The sequence below is a fragment of the Bemisia tabaci genome, chromosome 2, assembly GCF_918797505.1.
Source record: "Bemisia tabaci chromosome 2, PGI_BMITA_v3".
Lineage (NCBI taxonomy): Eukaryota > Metazoa > Arthropoda > Insecta > Hemiptera > Aleyrodidae > Bemisia > Bemisia tabaci.
The window spans coordinates 76353170-76367344 of NC_092794.1; the positions used below are offsets into that span (position 1 = coordinate 76353170).

The 14175-nt window shown below is 46.0% G+C and overlaps 1 protein-coding gene across 18 annotated transcripts in view; it reads left to right on the forward strand.

The window, feature by feature from the left end:
- The window catches only part of LOC109037045 (coiled-coil domain-containing protein AGAP005037), a 313866-nt gene that overhangs the window by 257250 nt on the left and 42441 nt on the right, over positions 1-14175 (forward strand). For all 18 annotated transcript variants that reach the window (XR_011899170.1, XR_011899171.1, XM_072296272.1 and 15 more), the window contains one exon: positions 9221-9311. Coding sequence is in view for 16 of the 18 variants with exons in the window: in XM_072296272.1 (XP_072152373.1) it covers positions 9221-9311 (91 nt within the window). In the remaining 2 variants the exon portion in view is untranslated. The remainder of the gene's footprint in view (positions 1-9220; positions 9312-14175) is intronic.

Below are 14175 nucleotides of genomic sequence, written 5' to 3' on the forward strand. Positions count from 1 at the left end.
CTGAAGGCCCTCAACAGGTCCCAACGCCGCCGCCACCTCAATCCCCGCTCAACCCTCCTCCTCAACCGAGCGCCCAACAAGGGACTAATAGACAAGAGAATCACGTGGTCAAATTAGTTCGAGATGCCGGAGGAACGGAGTTCCTCAAGCAGCAATTTGCCCGCATGATACGCGAAGAGGTAACCCGGGCGGTAGACTCACGCCTGGGCCCGCAAACGCAGGAGAGGCCACCTCCCATGCCGCAAAGGCAGAAATCGGCAAGGGCGAACGTCGAGCCCCGAAGCGAAATAAACCAGCCTCAATCAGCGAACCCCCCAACTCCCACAAGGGGAGAGCCATCACGGCAAAACGGAGGCGGCGGTGGGTACTCGGAAACCCCAAGGCAGGAGGCACCTGGCAGGAGGTAGTCAAGAGGAACTACCAGGGCGTCAGGGGCGTCAGGGGTCCGAGGGCGGACACCCTACCGCCCGGGAGCACACAATCAACATCATCGTCTCCATCAACAAATAGATTTACACCGCTGGGCGGAGGTAGCAGTACCAACAACCGACGGGACCCCTTCCCGATGCTGCCCCCACCTCGACAGCCAGCCCCAACCACCCCAGGAGGCAAAAGGAAAAAGAAGGACGGCCAGAAAGGCCAAACGCCCAGGACGCCTGATCCACAGAGACCGTCGGCAAACTCGGTCCCGAAACAGAGGACGGCTATCAAGGACGAAGATACCTTCCCCGGGGCCGACATAGTTGTGCAACCAAAATTCACCAACGCGACGGTCTCTTGTAACGATGTGTGGACCGAGTTGACCAAGTCTGTCAATCCCCGCGAGGTGGGGGTCCAGCCAATCAGATGGGCTAGAGCCTGCGACGCACAAGTGCGGGTAACCTGCGCCACGCAAGGCGAGGCGGAAGCCTTAGCGGCGGCAGTTGACAGGAACAGCGCCGTACTTACGGCGAGCGTGCAGAGGAAAAGCAACCCCAGAATAGCCTTTCACGGCGTTCCGGTTGGCCTCCCGAACGAAGACCTGACCAAAAGCATTCGGGAGCGAACCGGGGCAGATTTCGGCTACGAATATAAGTATAGGCATGGACCAAAAGAATAAATAAGGACCCCCAACTCCAGTTAGGGCCGACATCAGCGCTGCCTGGCAGAGGGTGTAGTGAACTAAACCGACGATTGGGTTTTCCTGTTTATATTTCCATGCACCACCTTTTTAGGCTTATCAATCAGTGCTCATAGAAGTTTCTAGATCCTCGTATCCTCGTGGTCGCCCTGCAGTTTTAAAGAGTTTAGTGTGAAAAGTTTCTCATTTTTATTTCAATCTTCGTCAGTCTTCGGGTACATGAACTGGTAATAATGTGAAGTGTTTTTTCTAACCGTTTTACTCAGCAGCAACTGCTGTTGACAAAGCCAAACGAAGTGTGTGTGTGTGTGTGTGTGTGTGTGTGTGTGTGTGTGTGTGAGGGTGTGTGTGTGTGTGTGTGTGTGTGTGAGAGGGTGTGTGTGTGTGTGTGTGAGTGTGTGTGTGTGTGTGTGTGTGTAGTGTGCAGCAGGAATCAGGATTGTACTTTTAGCCGAAGGCGCAAGTGAAATCTTTTGATTGAGAAATAGTGTTGTACTGATAAAAATCAACTGAGTGTCACAAAATCAAAGATACTTGACTTCAAGCATTACCTTTAATTTGATTATCAGCAAGTCTCTTTGATTCTGCGTCAGAAGTTGACTGAATCATCTTTGCTCGTGTTTTGATAAGATACTTCAAATCAAAGTCTTTCGCATTGACCTCTGCAGAAGGTATGTATCTATACTATTTCATTAGTTTGCGAAAGTAAAGTGTATTAAAGTATCGAAACAAATAAATAAATCATAGATAAACAAAGAACATTGCATGGAATAACATACTATAGAGGTACGATCGTGGACCATTGTGGCGTTAGTTCACCGCACCCTCTGCCAGGTTCGCTGCAAGCGCGCGGTAACGGTTTTTAACACAGGTTCCAATAGGGAGTTGGGAGTCCTTATTTATTCTCTTGGTTCATGGTATAGGTACCTTCGGGTGCAGATCCGCGACAACCAACGACCGGGTCTATGAATGCTCTCCGGAGGTACGCTAAGTAATCGCACTGCTACTTCCTCGGTGGTCGGTTGGCTGGGCTTTTGTCACGGTCCGGGAACACTTACGATTGATGCAATGCCATCGTTGCCAGTTATCGGACCACTTCCAATCGGTGTGTACCGCCAGAGAGCCCACCTGCAAGTGGTGCGCCGGGAGCCACAGTTCAAATCAGTGCCCCGTGAAGAACAACAAGAACCTTTGGGTTTGCGCTGGGTGCAGAAAGCACCGCATGCCCGGACCGCGCCATGCCAGTGGGGACATAAACCTGTGTGCCTACATATAAGCTCAGGCGCAATGACCTCGAGCGCAGCATAAACTATGGCCAAAGATCCCAAGTGCCACAACCTAAGTCAGGGAGCGGAATGGCCACGACCGGGCCACGGTCTCCGCAGCCCACCAGGCAACTAAACTGGGGCTCCGCGCCACCATACGCCTCAGCATCGTCTTCAAACACATCCTCTTCTGCACACAGGTCCCCACCGACACCCGACCGACCCCCCCAGCCCAACACATCGGATAACAACAACGGCAGCGGCTTTCCCGTCGACGGTGGGAATCCAACTCAAACTCAGAACAGCGTCGAATCCCCGATGGAGACAGATTCCACCTCGCAAGGTGGGGGGGGGGGGGCTGCCAGTAGTCACCTATGGCAGCCCGACCCACTCCTGGCACTGGCCTGCGTCTCAAGATCGGGCAAATCAATCTCGATCATCGGAAGAATCCGAACTGTGAGATGCAGGTCGATTGTGAGAAACTAGGACTCCAAGTGGTTCTGGTGCAAGAACCGCTCATTAAGACGCTTCCAAACGGCCAAAATAAATTGGTTTGCTTCCGTAACAACATCCGGAAAGTCTTTACCGTCGAAGCTAACCAGGCCAGAGCGGCCATCATCGTCCTTGATCCCACCGTCGGCGTGCTCGCACTAAACTCCCTAGGCCCCAAAGACGTCGCGGTCGCGGAGATCGGCTTTGGGGAGTGCAGAGCGATCGTCGCCTTAGTCTACATCCCGCCAAACGAAGCATACGAGCCGGTTCTACAGCAATAAGAACGGGTCGCACATCGGACGGAGGGCCGCCCCCTACTGATTGCCGGAGATTTCAATGCGAAGTCACCGATATGAGGCGGAGACCCTATGAGGCTCCATAGAGGAATTGCGGTAGTAACCTTCATTGGCGCCCTCGACCTGTCGGTATGCAACGACCCGACCTCGCCACTCACCTTTGAAAACAGTCAGGGAAAGTCCTGGATGGATATCACCCTCTCTCGCGGAGACATCAATATCGAGGACTGGACGGCCTGTGGCACGGAGGCGGGTCGTTTCGTCACCAGCCACCGACTTCTTCAATACGAGGCAGAAATCAACCGGGCACCTCCTAGACAAGGGTTTCCAAACCCCAGAACCGCGCTATCACAGCTAAACAAGGCCAATTGGGGCAACTTCCAAAACTTGTTGAGGCCACATCAAGACAGGAGGTGCCCGGAGGGCGCTGACGAGGCGACGATCGATCGCGAGGTAGACGACTTCACCGACATTATACGCAAGTCCACAAAACAAGTCACACCTCTCGTGGAACCCACCCACAACTCATGGTGGGACGAGGAGTGTGAAACAAGGAAAACGGAGGTCTTCAGGGCGTTTTCTACAGTCAGGAAGGCTAAGCCCTGGGAGAAGGACCTCCTGTGGACCAGAAAAAGGGACCTTGAGAAGGAATATAGGGACGTCTTGAAGGCCAAGAGGCAATCCCACTTCTCAAATCTCCGCTAGGAGTCCCTAGACAAGTACGGTCCTTGGGGAGTCGTCTACAAAGCCGCTGCCAACAAATTTCAACATAAACATCCACGGGTAGAGATTCCGGCCCAGGACGCCGACCCCGACGGAGAGGCCCAGTCGATGCAAGACGTCCTCACGGCAACACTTCACCGTACGATGCCAGATGACGACACGCCCGAGGATGATCGACATGCGGCGGTACGGGACTTCGTCGCAGTCGGCCGAGGCGGACCCTCCTGCCCCCCGCCCACTCTGAGCAACATTACGGAAGCCGCCGCCCAGATCAAGCCAGGGAAGGCCTCGGGCAAAGACGGGATCCACGGAAGGGCACTCCGTGAGAGCATCCCTGTCCTCGGCCTCTGGCTCCTCTCCATCTTCTCATCATGCTTTAAATCCGGATATTTTCTCCGCGCTTGGAAGCCGGGAAAACTCGTCACAATCCCCAAAGGTAGAGAGGAGAGAGACGTACAAGACATTTCCAACTGGCGCCCCCTCACATGCTCTCGGAAGTAGGGAAGCTTCTCGAGAGGGTGATGGGGATCGTTACACAAGCTGCTCTGGGCGGCGACGGCCACGTAGACCAACAATTCGGCTTTCGCAAAGGTCGCAACGCAATCGACGCGGTCCGCAGAGTGAACGAGCTAACAAGGCAGAAGAACGCGCTGGGGCAAAAAGTCATGCTCGTTAGCCTCGATGTAAAAGCCGCGTTCGACAACGTATGGTGGCCCTCCGCTCTAAAAGCGATGATAGAGAAGGGCTACCCGGAGAACATCGTCCAGCTGTGGAGAAGTTACCTGCGAGACCGCTTCGTCAGCATCACCGACAGTGGGATCACGGTACTAAAGTCTTTTACCAAGGGGGCCCCGCAAGGATTAATGCGGGGTCCAGAGATTTGGAACTTGGCTCCAGACACGATCCTCCTGTCCTGGGCCGTACTAAACTGCGAAATCGTCGCTTATGCAGGTGACCTCCTCCTCGTCGTCTGGGGAGACACGTGGAGATTTGTCGGTGGCACGGCCCAAACAGCTTTAAACTAACTCTCAGAGTGGGCAGGACTACACAAACTAACGTTCGGCACGTCGAAGTCCTGGAGAATGGCCTTCGGGACATTTCAACCAGCCCGAGTCCCGAGGGCTACCATTCTAGGCGAAGTTGTACCCCTGGAGGAGACGAAGGGTCGTTACTTAGGTATCTACCTAGATCCGAAGCAGAGATTTGGCGAACACATGAAGGAGGCAGTGGGAAGGCAATCAGGCTCTTCTTCGCCCTCCGCGGCCTCTTTCTGAAGTGTGAAATCAACACTAAGACCCTTCTGCAGGTGTACCGCGGAGCCGCAGTGCCCGCCGTACTTTACGGCGCAGAAATATGGGGTCGTCGCAGCGCCTACCAAGTTTACCAACGAATCCTGGACCGCGGCCAAAGGGTCTGTATGAAAACTTGCCTCGGTGCATACAGGACCCTCTTAACAGAAGCGGCCGCGGTCCTAGCGGGAGAGCTCCCCCTGAGCATAAGAGCTATGGCAGCGGCGGCCTTGGATGAGTGCCTTCGCACTGGAAGATTAATGTACGGCGGGCACGAATTCTTCAAGGGAGATAATACAAAAGCCTCACTTAAACAAGCGCTAAACGACAAGTCCCTAGAAACGTGGCAAGAGCGCTGGGACGTCTGCGAAAAGGGGGCCGTAACGAAAGCCTTTACACCTAACATCCAGGCCTGCCTTCAGGCAGACGTCCGTTTCTCTCCCTACTGGGCATAATTCTTAAGCGGACACGGCGGGTTCGGCTGTCATCTCGTCCGAATCTGGAAGTCCGCCCAGGGATTTTGTCCAGATTGCAGAGTCCTTGATGACCCCGTCCATAGGCTCACAACGTGCCCCTCCTTCACGGAACCGAGGGAGGGGTTACGGAGCCTCGACATCGACCCCACCCCAGAGGACCTCCTGGTCAGAGCAGCACGAGCTCCATCGTGGATATGGAAAGCTCTGGCCAGGAACCGGACGGAGGAAATCAAGGCTCTGGAGGATTTCGACGTGGCTGACTCCATCATCGACGATCCGGACGACCCGGACGACCCGGACGATCCGGATGATCCCGGGCGTCCGGCAACACCCCCGAGGCCGCGTCCGAGGCGGGACGCGCGCGACGTCCGTAGACGTATGGTCGAGGGGGAGCACGGGCTCTTGTGAGCTCCGCCCCCTCCACAAACCTCGCCGAGAGGATCCAACCTTCGAAATAGCGGGAGGAATTTGCCTGCTGCGTCAGGAGCCTCCCGCTTCGGGTAGGCACGAGCCCAAACCCGCCCTCGGCATAGCTGGGGGCAAGTTTTATAAGTGTTGAATGTCCTCGTGGCGAAAAGTCAAAGTTAGCCCACGAGCAATGTAAAGCCAATTAAAAGAAAGTAGAAAAGAACATAGGAAGACTAATAAAATAGGCACATCGAGATGCATAGGAGAGAGCGAACACAAGAGAAAGCACAACGAGATTGAGGAGGAGCAAGTAAGCAACAGAAAAGTAATGTAGTGTAACACATAAACACAAAGAAAAAAAAAAGAAACTGAAAGATGCCAAAAGATTGAAGATGCCGGTATCAAATTTTGCCCAAGATGTAATATCGGGGGTTCCTCCAGCCAGGCTCCTCGTTGAACTAAAACTAAGAATAGCAAGAGAGAGAGAATAAACTAACTGTAGAATTCGAAATTAGAGACAAATGGCGAGAAATCTGGGAAAAAGAAACTGGAAACAAATGGATAAAAACAGTACTAAATGATTTAGATGCCTGGCTGGATAGAACTGCCTGATTTCTATCTGACTCAGTTTATGTCCGGACATGGTGCATACGAAAGCTATTTGGATAAAAGACATCTCACGGATTCTCCTCTGTGCTCCTGCGGAGAATTAGATACTCCTGAACACACATTTTTTGCTTGTAAATTAAACGAAAAAGATAGGGAGAAATTAGAAAAGGAAATCAATAATCAAATATGTGCAAATAACTTATTACAACTTGTGTTAGAGAATAGGAAATACCGGAACTCAGGATACAATTGCATTAAGAATACTTTAGAAGATTAGAATAAAATGTACAATGATAAGATAAACAATATTGTATCAAAGCCACCCCCTTACCCACACCCCGACGTACTCCCAACAGGCGGTTCCGGGGTCTCGATATTATAGATATAGACTAAGACTAGACAATTAGGATAAAATATAAAATTAAGACTCTTCAACTGTATGAATGTATCTTTAAACTATAATAAAGAACTTCTAAAAAAAGGCTCCTCCCAGGTCGTCATCCTGCGACGATCCTGATTCAAACAAAGGCAACTTGACAAACAATTTAAGGGACACGGAACGCATAGACCACACCCCGGCAACGGGATGAGTCACCGGCAGCACCTCCAAGGCCGCGTCCGAGGATACACGCTAGCGACGTCCGAAGACGTGTGGTCGAGGGGGAACACGGGCTCGTGTGAGCACCGCCCTCGTCACAAACGCAAGGCTCGCTGAGAGGACAAATAAGTATTCGGGAGGAATGTGCTTGCTACGACAGGAGCCTCCCGAACTGGGGGGCAAGAGCCCCAATCCGCCCTTGCCATAGCCGGGGGCACTTATCACAATTGTTAATGTCCTCGTGAGCCAACACACACGAGTAATGTACCAACTAAAAGAAAGAAAAGAAAAGAACAAGGCAAGTAAAAGAAGGCACACAGAGACTGAGGAGGAAAACTAGTAAGGCACACAGAGACTGAGGAGGAGAAAAGAAAAGATTAAAGCAAGTAGAATCAAAACAAGATTAAAAGAATAAAAGAAAAAGAAAACCAAAGATTCCAAAAGAGTTGGCAGTAGAAAGCCCTTGGCATTAGGGTAAGGCCCCCCAAAAAAAGAAAGGACACCCATCAGGTTGCCTTACTTCAAACCACGTACCAACAAAGCTAATTAAGATTTTCCAAAATTGTGAATGTAGCGTTCAGCTATCAAGAAAGTCCAGTGAAACTTAGTTTGGATGCATGATGGGCTAGTTTTCACCTAAATCTGGTTTCTTATCTAACAGACCTCGTACGTAACGTTTTATGGTGGGGTGGGAGTCTGAGCCTGCCTTACAGGTGTGTTACTAGGACTAGGGGGGTGGATTACTGCGGGTACATGACTGCGTCACTTAATTGTTGACTCTGTTTTTTCTTACTGTTTCATCAAACGCATTTTTATTTCTCTCTCCTGTTTTCTTTGAATAAATTCATAACTACTAAATTGTGCTACTTTCATAAATAGTCTTCTGTGGCGTGTTCTTGCAAGTTAACCAATTGTAAAGTTTTCATTGCCGCTTTTAACAAAGAAAATCCAGCATCGTTACATGAATGCACACATACTCACACACACACACACACACACACACACACACACACACACCCCCACACACCCTCACACACACACACACACAATAAAAACAAAAAATAAAATATGCGGAACAGATTCTTTGCTAAAAAAAACATGAAAGGTGAATGATGCCAATCTTGTGTGAAGCAGGGGTACTCTTGCTAGTTCAACCATGAAATGGTCGTCGATTAATGTCTGTAAAAATAGCTGAAAACAGACTTTTTCCCTCTGGTATACTAGTCGTGTTTTGCTCGGAACACCAAGTTGTTTTTGTTTGTTTTTTTCTTGTTTCTTTTACGCGATTCTGAGCAACCAATGAGAGAGCAAATTTGAATTTTACGTTAGATAACAGTGTTGTCTCGGGCAACAACATAAAAACGACTTGCTCTGAGCACGTTGCAATTGTTGTGCAACAGTCTTGCTTCAGTGGCTCCCAAGTTTTGCTGGCGAAAATTAGCCCTGCCCCCACAACTCAAAACAACTTCGAACCAAATGCAATTGTTGCTTGTTTTCACAACATGTTGCAAGTGTTGCCTCCGAACAATATCCGACTACTGTGGCTATGGTAGCTTTGAGGTTTATGCCAGTTGATGCTGTGGATCACTACAACAGTGTCAGCTCAGTAAAAAACACTAGTGTTTTCCTAACTGCATCACTGACTGATCCGAAATGGAAGAAACTCTTGATCTCATTACCACAGTAAATTATTCCTAAATGCTTCTTTTTAAAGGCAAAATCTTGGTTAATGTTAAACATAAAACATTGCTAATTTGGTAGATCTTATAACTTTTTGGTAATCTAAAAGAATTAAGCATCATAACACAATTCTGTCACCAGAGCAACTGACCAATTATCTGCAATGAAATGTCTAGAAATTAGGGTTTGTTAAACTCTTTTCTAATCACTACGCATTTCTTATCCTTTCTGCATTTTTTTTTCTTTTTTCTTTTCTTTTTACAGACTAGCTTCAGTACAAGAACAGAGACTGCCTGATACAAAACTATCTCCAACTGCTGATGAAACATTGCCAACCACTCCTAGCTCTAACAAAGTAAGTTAGCTCTGCATATTTTTTCTCTTTTTCTTTCCTACCCCCTTTTTTTGGCTTCAACTTACAATTAGTAATCTCCTGTAAGGTTTGTTTTTATTGTGAGTGTGTTAGTGTGCACGCACAAGGATGCATCGATTTTAGTGTGTGTACGTGTTTTTTGTAATGACTTAGCAATTCAGTCATTTTCCTAGTGTGGCGCACTCTAGTGTTAAGTTTTCCTCTTTATTATTTAAGGAGGAAAATTTGTTATCTAAATAGAGGGAGTCATTTTATCGGTTTCCTTCAATTTTCCATGTATATCAAACTTTTTAAAGACCAAGGGTTGTGTGTGGATCTGTTGAAGCAAAAAATAAAACTTTTCTTATCTCTCCCTTTTTGCCTTACACCTGATGTAGTTACTATTATGGATGAAATAGCAACAACTTTCTATGCATTCCTCACCCAAATGTAGACCGTCTATGGAAAAAGAGACCTTGGTGTAAAGAGACTAACTTTACCGAAGGTATATTTTTGTCTGTTCTGGATATTGAAATTTGACTTTTCGACAAAAAGCCCCCCCCCCTCCCCCCCTTAGAATCCAGAAAATTAAGTTGTGAACAGTATAATTTATGTATAATTGCCGTAGAAGTCATAAAATTGTACATATTATGATCTGCCAATTTTAAGCCCAAAATAGCAGATAAACACTTTACAAACATAGTTTTTTCTCAAAACTAGTTTGCGTGAATGAATCATGAACTTTTAACCGACCCAATGTTCGTCTGGTTTGACTTTATTGAGAGTTTTATCGTCAAAATGATTTTTTAACGTTCATCTAAGTATTTTAAGGGCGAAAAGAAAAGTAATACACACTTATACAATTTTTAGGAATGTTAAAGGATTTTTTACCAGTACTTTAAAGGAATGGGAGTAAAAATTATTTGCAACTCCCTATAAAATGATTCATGACTATTTCATTCACTCATCGCTTAATTCTGTGCAGTGCTCTACAAGATTCAAAGAAAATGGTTGTTAGTGTCAGCAAAATATTATCAAATCCTATTCTTCAGATCTTTTCCTTGATCTCATCATCCAAAGAGAAAATATCGTTTGTAATATGTTTATTTGAGTTTTGAAAGAAATGTCACACTGAGCATGATCGAGATCACGGTTGTATGGCAGACGTGAAAGTGTCTCTTGGTCTCAAACATTTAGAATTGTGAGGGATTCTGTACGATGTCTTGAGTTAAACCAGCAGGATTTGAAGTGTCAATTTTATAGGTTTAAATGAGACTTCTTTTTCCACTGAACATACCTTCTAAACTTAGCAAAATTACAGCCTTTCAAAGTTTAAGAGAAAAACTTTTGTCAAATTTTGAGGACCGTCTTGGGTTAATTGTCATATTTGTGCTATTAGTAATTATTTTGCCTATTCTATGAATTTTCCACGGGTTGGGGGGGAGGTGGTGGTGGTTGTCAGGAAGTTCTCGATTTGAAACTGGCCACTCTTGGGTTTCTGGTCTAAAAATTACAGTTTTTTCCATGGATTTAGGAAGAAAATCAACAAGTCCTGTTGCACAGTTCAGCTGTCTTTTCCAAAGAAAGCAACCTTTTCCGAAATATTTTGCATGAAAGTTTAGTTTTGCACCTTCATAAAGAGGTCACCCTATCTCTAGCTGCTCTTTTGTTTCTGAATCCAGAGATTTAATCTCTGGCTTGGAGATTTAATCTCAAGGGTGAAATGAGGCTCAATTTTCGAAAAGAAGAGAGGGAGAGGGAGGGAGAGGGAGAGAGGGAGAGAGAGGGGGGAGGGAGAGGGGGAGAGAGAGAAGGGAGAGAGAGAGAGAGAGTTGGAAAAAATACCTCCTTAATGGAACCTGAATAGGTAAAGAGATTGCTTAATATATGTAAGGAAGGGGGGGGGGTAGGATTCTCAGATGAGACGGTTTTTGTTATTTGGCTTCCAACTCATCCAATAATGAAAAGTGAGCCGAAAAGCACTGTTCAGGTTTCTCAACATTTGCTCACCCTTGCCTTCTTTCTTCTTTATACTTCCACTCCTACCTTCGGCTGGAATATTGTTTTGATTGAAGAGTAGGTGAAGGTGTAGAAAGATAGGGGAAACAAAGATAGGAGCACGGTTGAGTTATGATCTATGGTATCGAGACGATTGTACTAAGGAACTTCAAGGGGAACTAACAGTCAACACTTTTCCTTTCCATCCTTTTGCCCATATCAAGCAGGGTCGTGCCCCTTCTTCAAGGAATATGACCGAACTTTCATGCAAATGGTGTCATCAAACGGATTTTCCTAGGGGTGTTTTCAGATAAGTTGACATTTGTTTATTTTCAATTTGCAGGCGTTTTCGCGTCCTAACTATCCACATGAAAACATCCGACTCTCGCAGAAGCGAAAACATAAACTTGGATAGGGTTTTTAATACTTTCAAACCTTGTAACACTTTAATTTTTAGCCACAAGAAATCACAACCACATGAAAGTTGCGGACCATAACTGAAAAGTAGTTTTCTTATGATACGATAATGAGACGAATGTTTTCAAGGTGGATAGTAGCGAACAACACTTTGTGCAGAGACGTAAATTCGTTGCCGGCGCCTGCAAATTGAAAGTAAACAAATGGCAACTTATATGACGACACCTCTATCTATCAAGACAACAACCACCCAGTAGTATTTCGTCCTGGTCTTTTTCAATCCAATGTCAAGACCAAAATCATTTTATCAAGATACAGATGTCAGTCAATTCCAAGCTAAGTTCCTCCTCTCTTAAAAAGGGGGGGCAGGATATCGTTTTTGACCTCCAATGATTTAGCACTAAGATTCTGTGCCGTGCTTTGACTTATAACATAATCTAGACCGCGCACAAGGTCCGACTTTAGGCAGGGGAGGTAAGACTTAGGCGGGGCTTTAGGCGGGGTAAATCTGGGTAAAGACGCGCCTTCAGCTTAGTTGATACAGCCGGATATACGAAGCGTGCCAGGCAACGGCACAGGCAAGACTCGCATTTCCATTGTCTCGGCACATATTGCAATTCGGGTTTCTTATCGTCTCGCCGAAATTTCCTATTGCGTGGTCTAGATTGTATTATACGTCCATGGTGCCGTGATATGACCTAGTATGTGGAGGGAGCAGTAGTCAGGGTCCGGTTTTCAGATGGTTTTATCGTCTTGTTCCTTTAGAAAGTACCTTCTCCCCCCATCTGCTAACAGCACAATTATTTTATGAAAGTTCTCAAAGACGAAGGAGTTATATAATATGATTGTTGTAATCGGAGTCCCCAACCGAAATTCAAATTAAATTTCCTCCAAATTCAAAAGCACATACGTTTCGACCCAACTGGACACTTGAAAGCCCAAAACCAAACCACGCCATGCCAAACACCAATCCCTCCAAGAGAGGGGTGAAGCCTCCATCTGGGGAAACGATTTTGTTTCAAACTTGACGTAGAGTCTCTGGGCACTGGTGTTGCCATACTTAATCGACTTCAAGGATCTTTTTGGTCTCAAAGCTCCTCCAACCTCCCTTGGAGGTTTAGGGGGATACCGCACCTGAAATTTGAGACCCTCATTAAATTTTTTAAAAAGTTTCATTCAAATAAAAAACAGGAAAAAAGTCCGGACCCGATACCAAAAAGTCAAAAATCGCCCAATGCCCATTCAAAATTACGGCTCCTTGGCCTCTTACTTTACGAGGTTATCGTTTTACATAGGCTTTGACACCACTTTTCAAACTAACCCTTTTGTGTTTGAAATCCAAAAATTTCTCTTTCTCAAACTTCCTATCAGAGAAGTATTTTTATAATCGTGAAGTTGATTATTTTGTTATATTTCCCACTAAGATCGATGACAAGCTCTTGTGCTTTGGGGGTCCTCAGTGCTGAAAAGCTATTACGTCGAAACTAACACAGAAACTGGTTTATTGGTGAAATAAGTCCAACCTTTTCTGATTTTGCCATCGTGCAAATTTTCGCAGAACGATATACATACTTAACATCAAATATATAGGAACTACAGAGGTGATATTCGTGTTCCCTTATCATAACAAAACCACAAATTCAAGAAATGCCAGTTCCAAAATGCTGTACCTTGACAACCTCAAAAATAAGTTTTTAATCAAAGGAGGTTGTGAGACTACCAATATTCAAAAGTAGTCACAATTAAAGCTGTAATTATCAATAGTTGTGATACCATTAAAATTTAAGGCTCCCTCTGAATCTTGACGAGTGCCTAAATTTCGGTAATCTAAAACTGAATGGCTGATCTTTATTTGAAAATATTTTACGAAACAAAATTGATTAAGATATTTTGAAACCGTTTAAGAGGGTAAGTTGTCTGGGATAGATTCACTGTTTCGCCGCCAATGTGCGATATGCTATTCGCCAACCGTGTTAGGACAGGTGCCCCCTCCTGTGCATGCAAACACTCACTAGCTCCTTCCCCCCCCCCCTGGGATTTTCAATTTTGACCCCCCGCCACTTCCCCCCAAAATTTTTTGGGGACTTGAAACTTTGGGAAAACATGGGGCATTGTTAGATGAATGAATAGGGCAAGTTTCAATGGTATCCGACACGAGCGTGAAACGGCCCGTTTTGCACGTACCCCTTTGCAAAGAGAAGAATTAATAAATCTGAGAGTAAAGAAAACTTAAATTCAAAACTAAAGGGTAAAGGAAAAAGCTTCGAACCTAAAATAACTTTGATGGTAATTTAAACTCACCCTAGAATAATGTAATTAATTCATAATCCACAATTAACACAGCTCTATTGAGTTACTTATGCATATCTCATCATAAAACATAAATTAAAAAATAAATTGTGAACATTTTATCTGAATAACATAATCAATTCATCGAATTAATTTTTTTAAG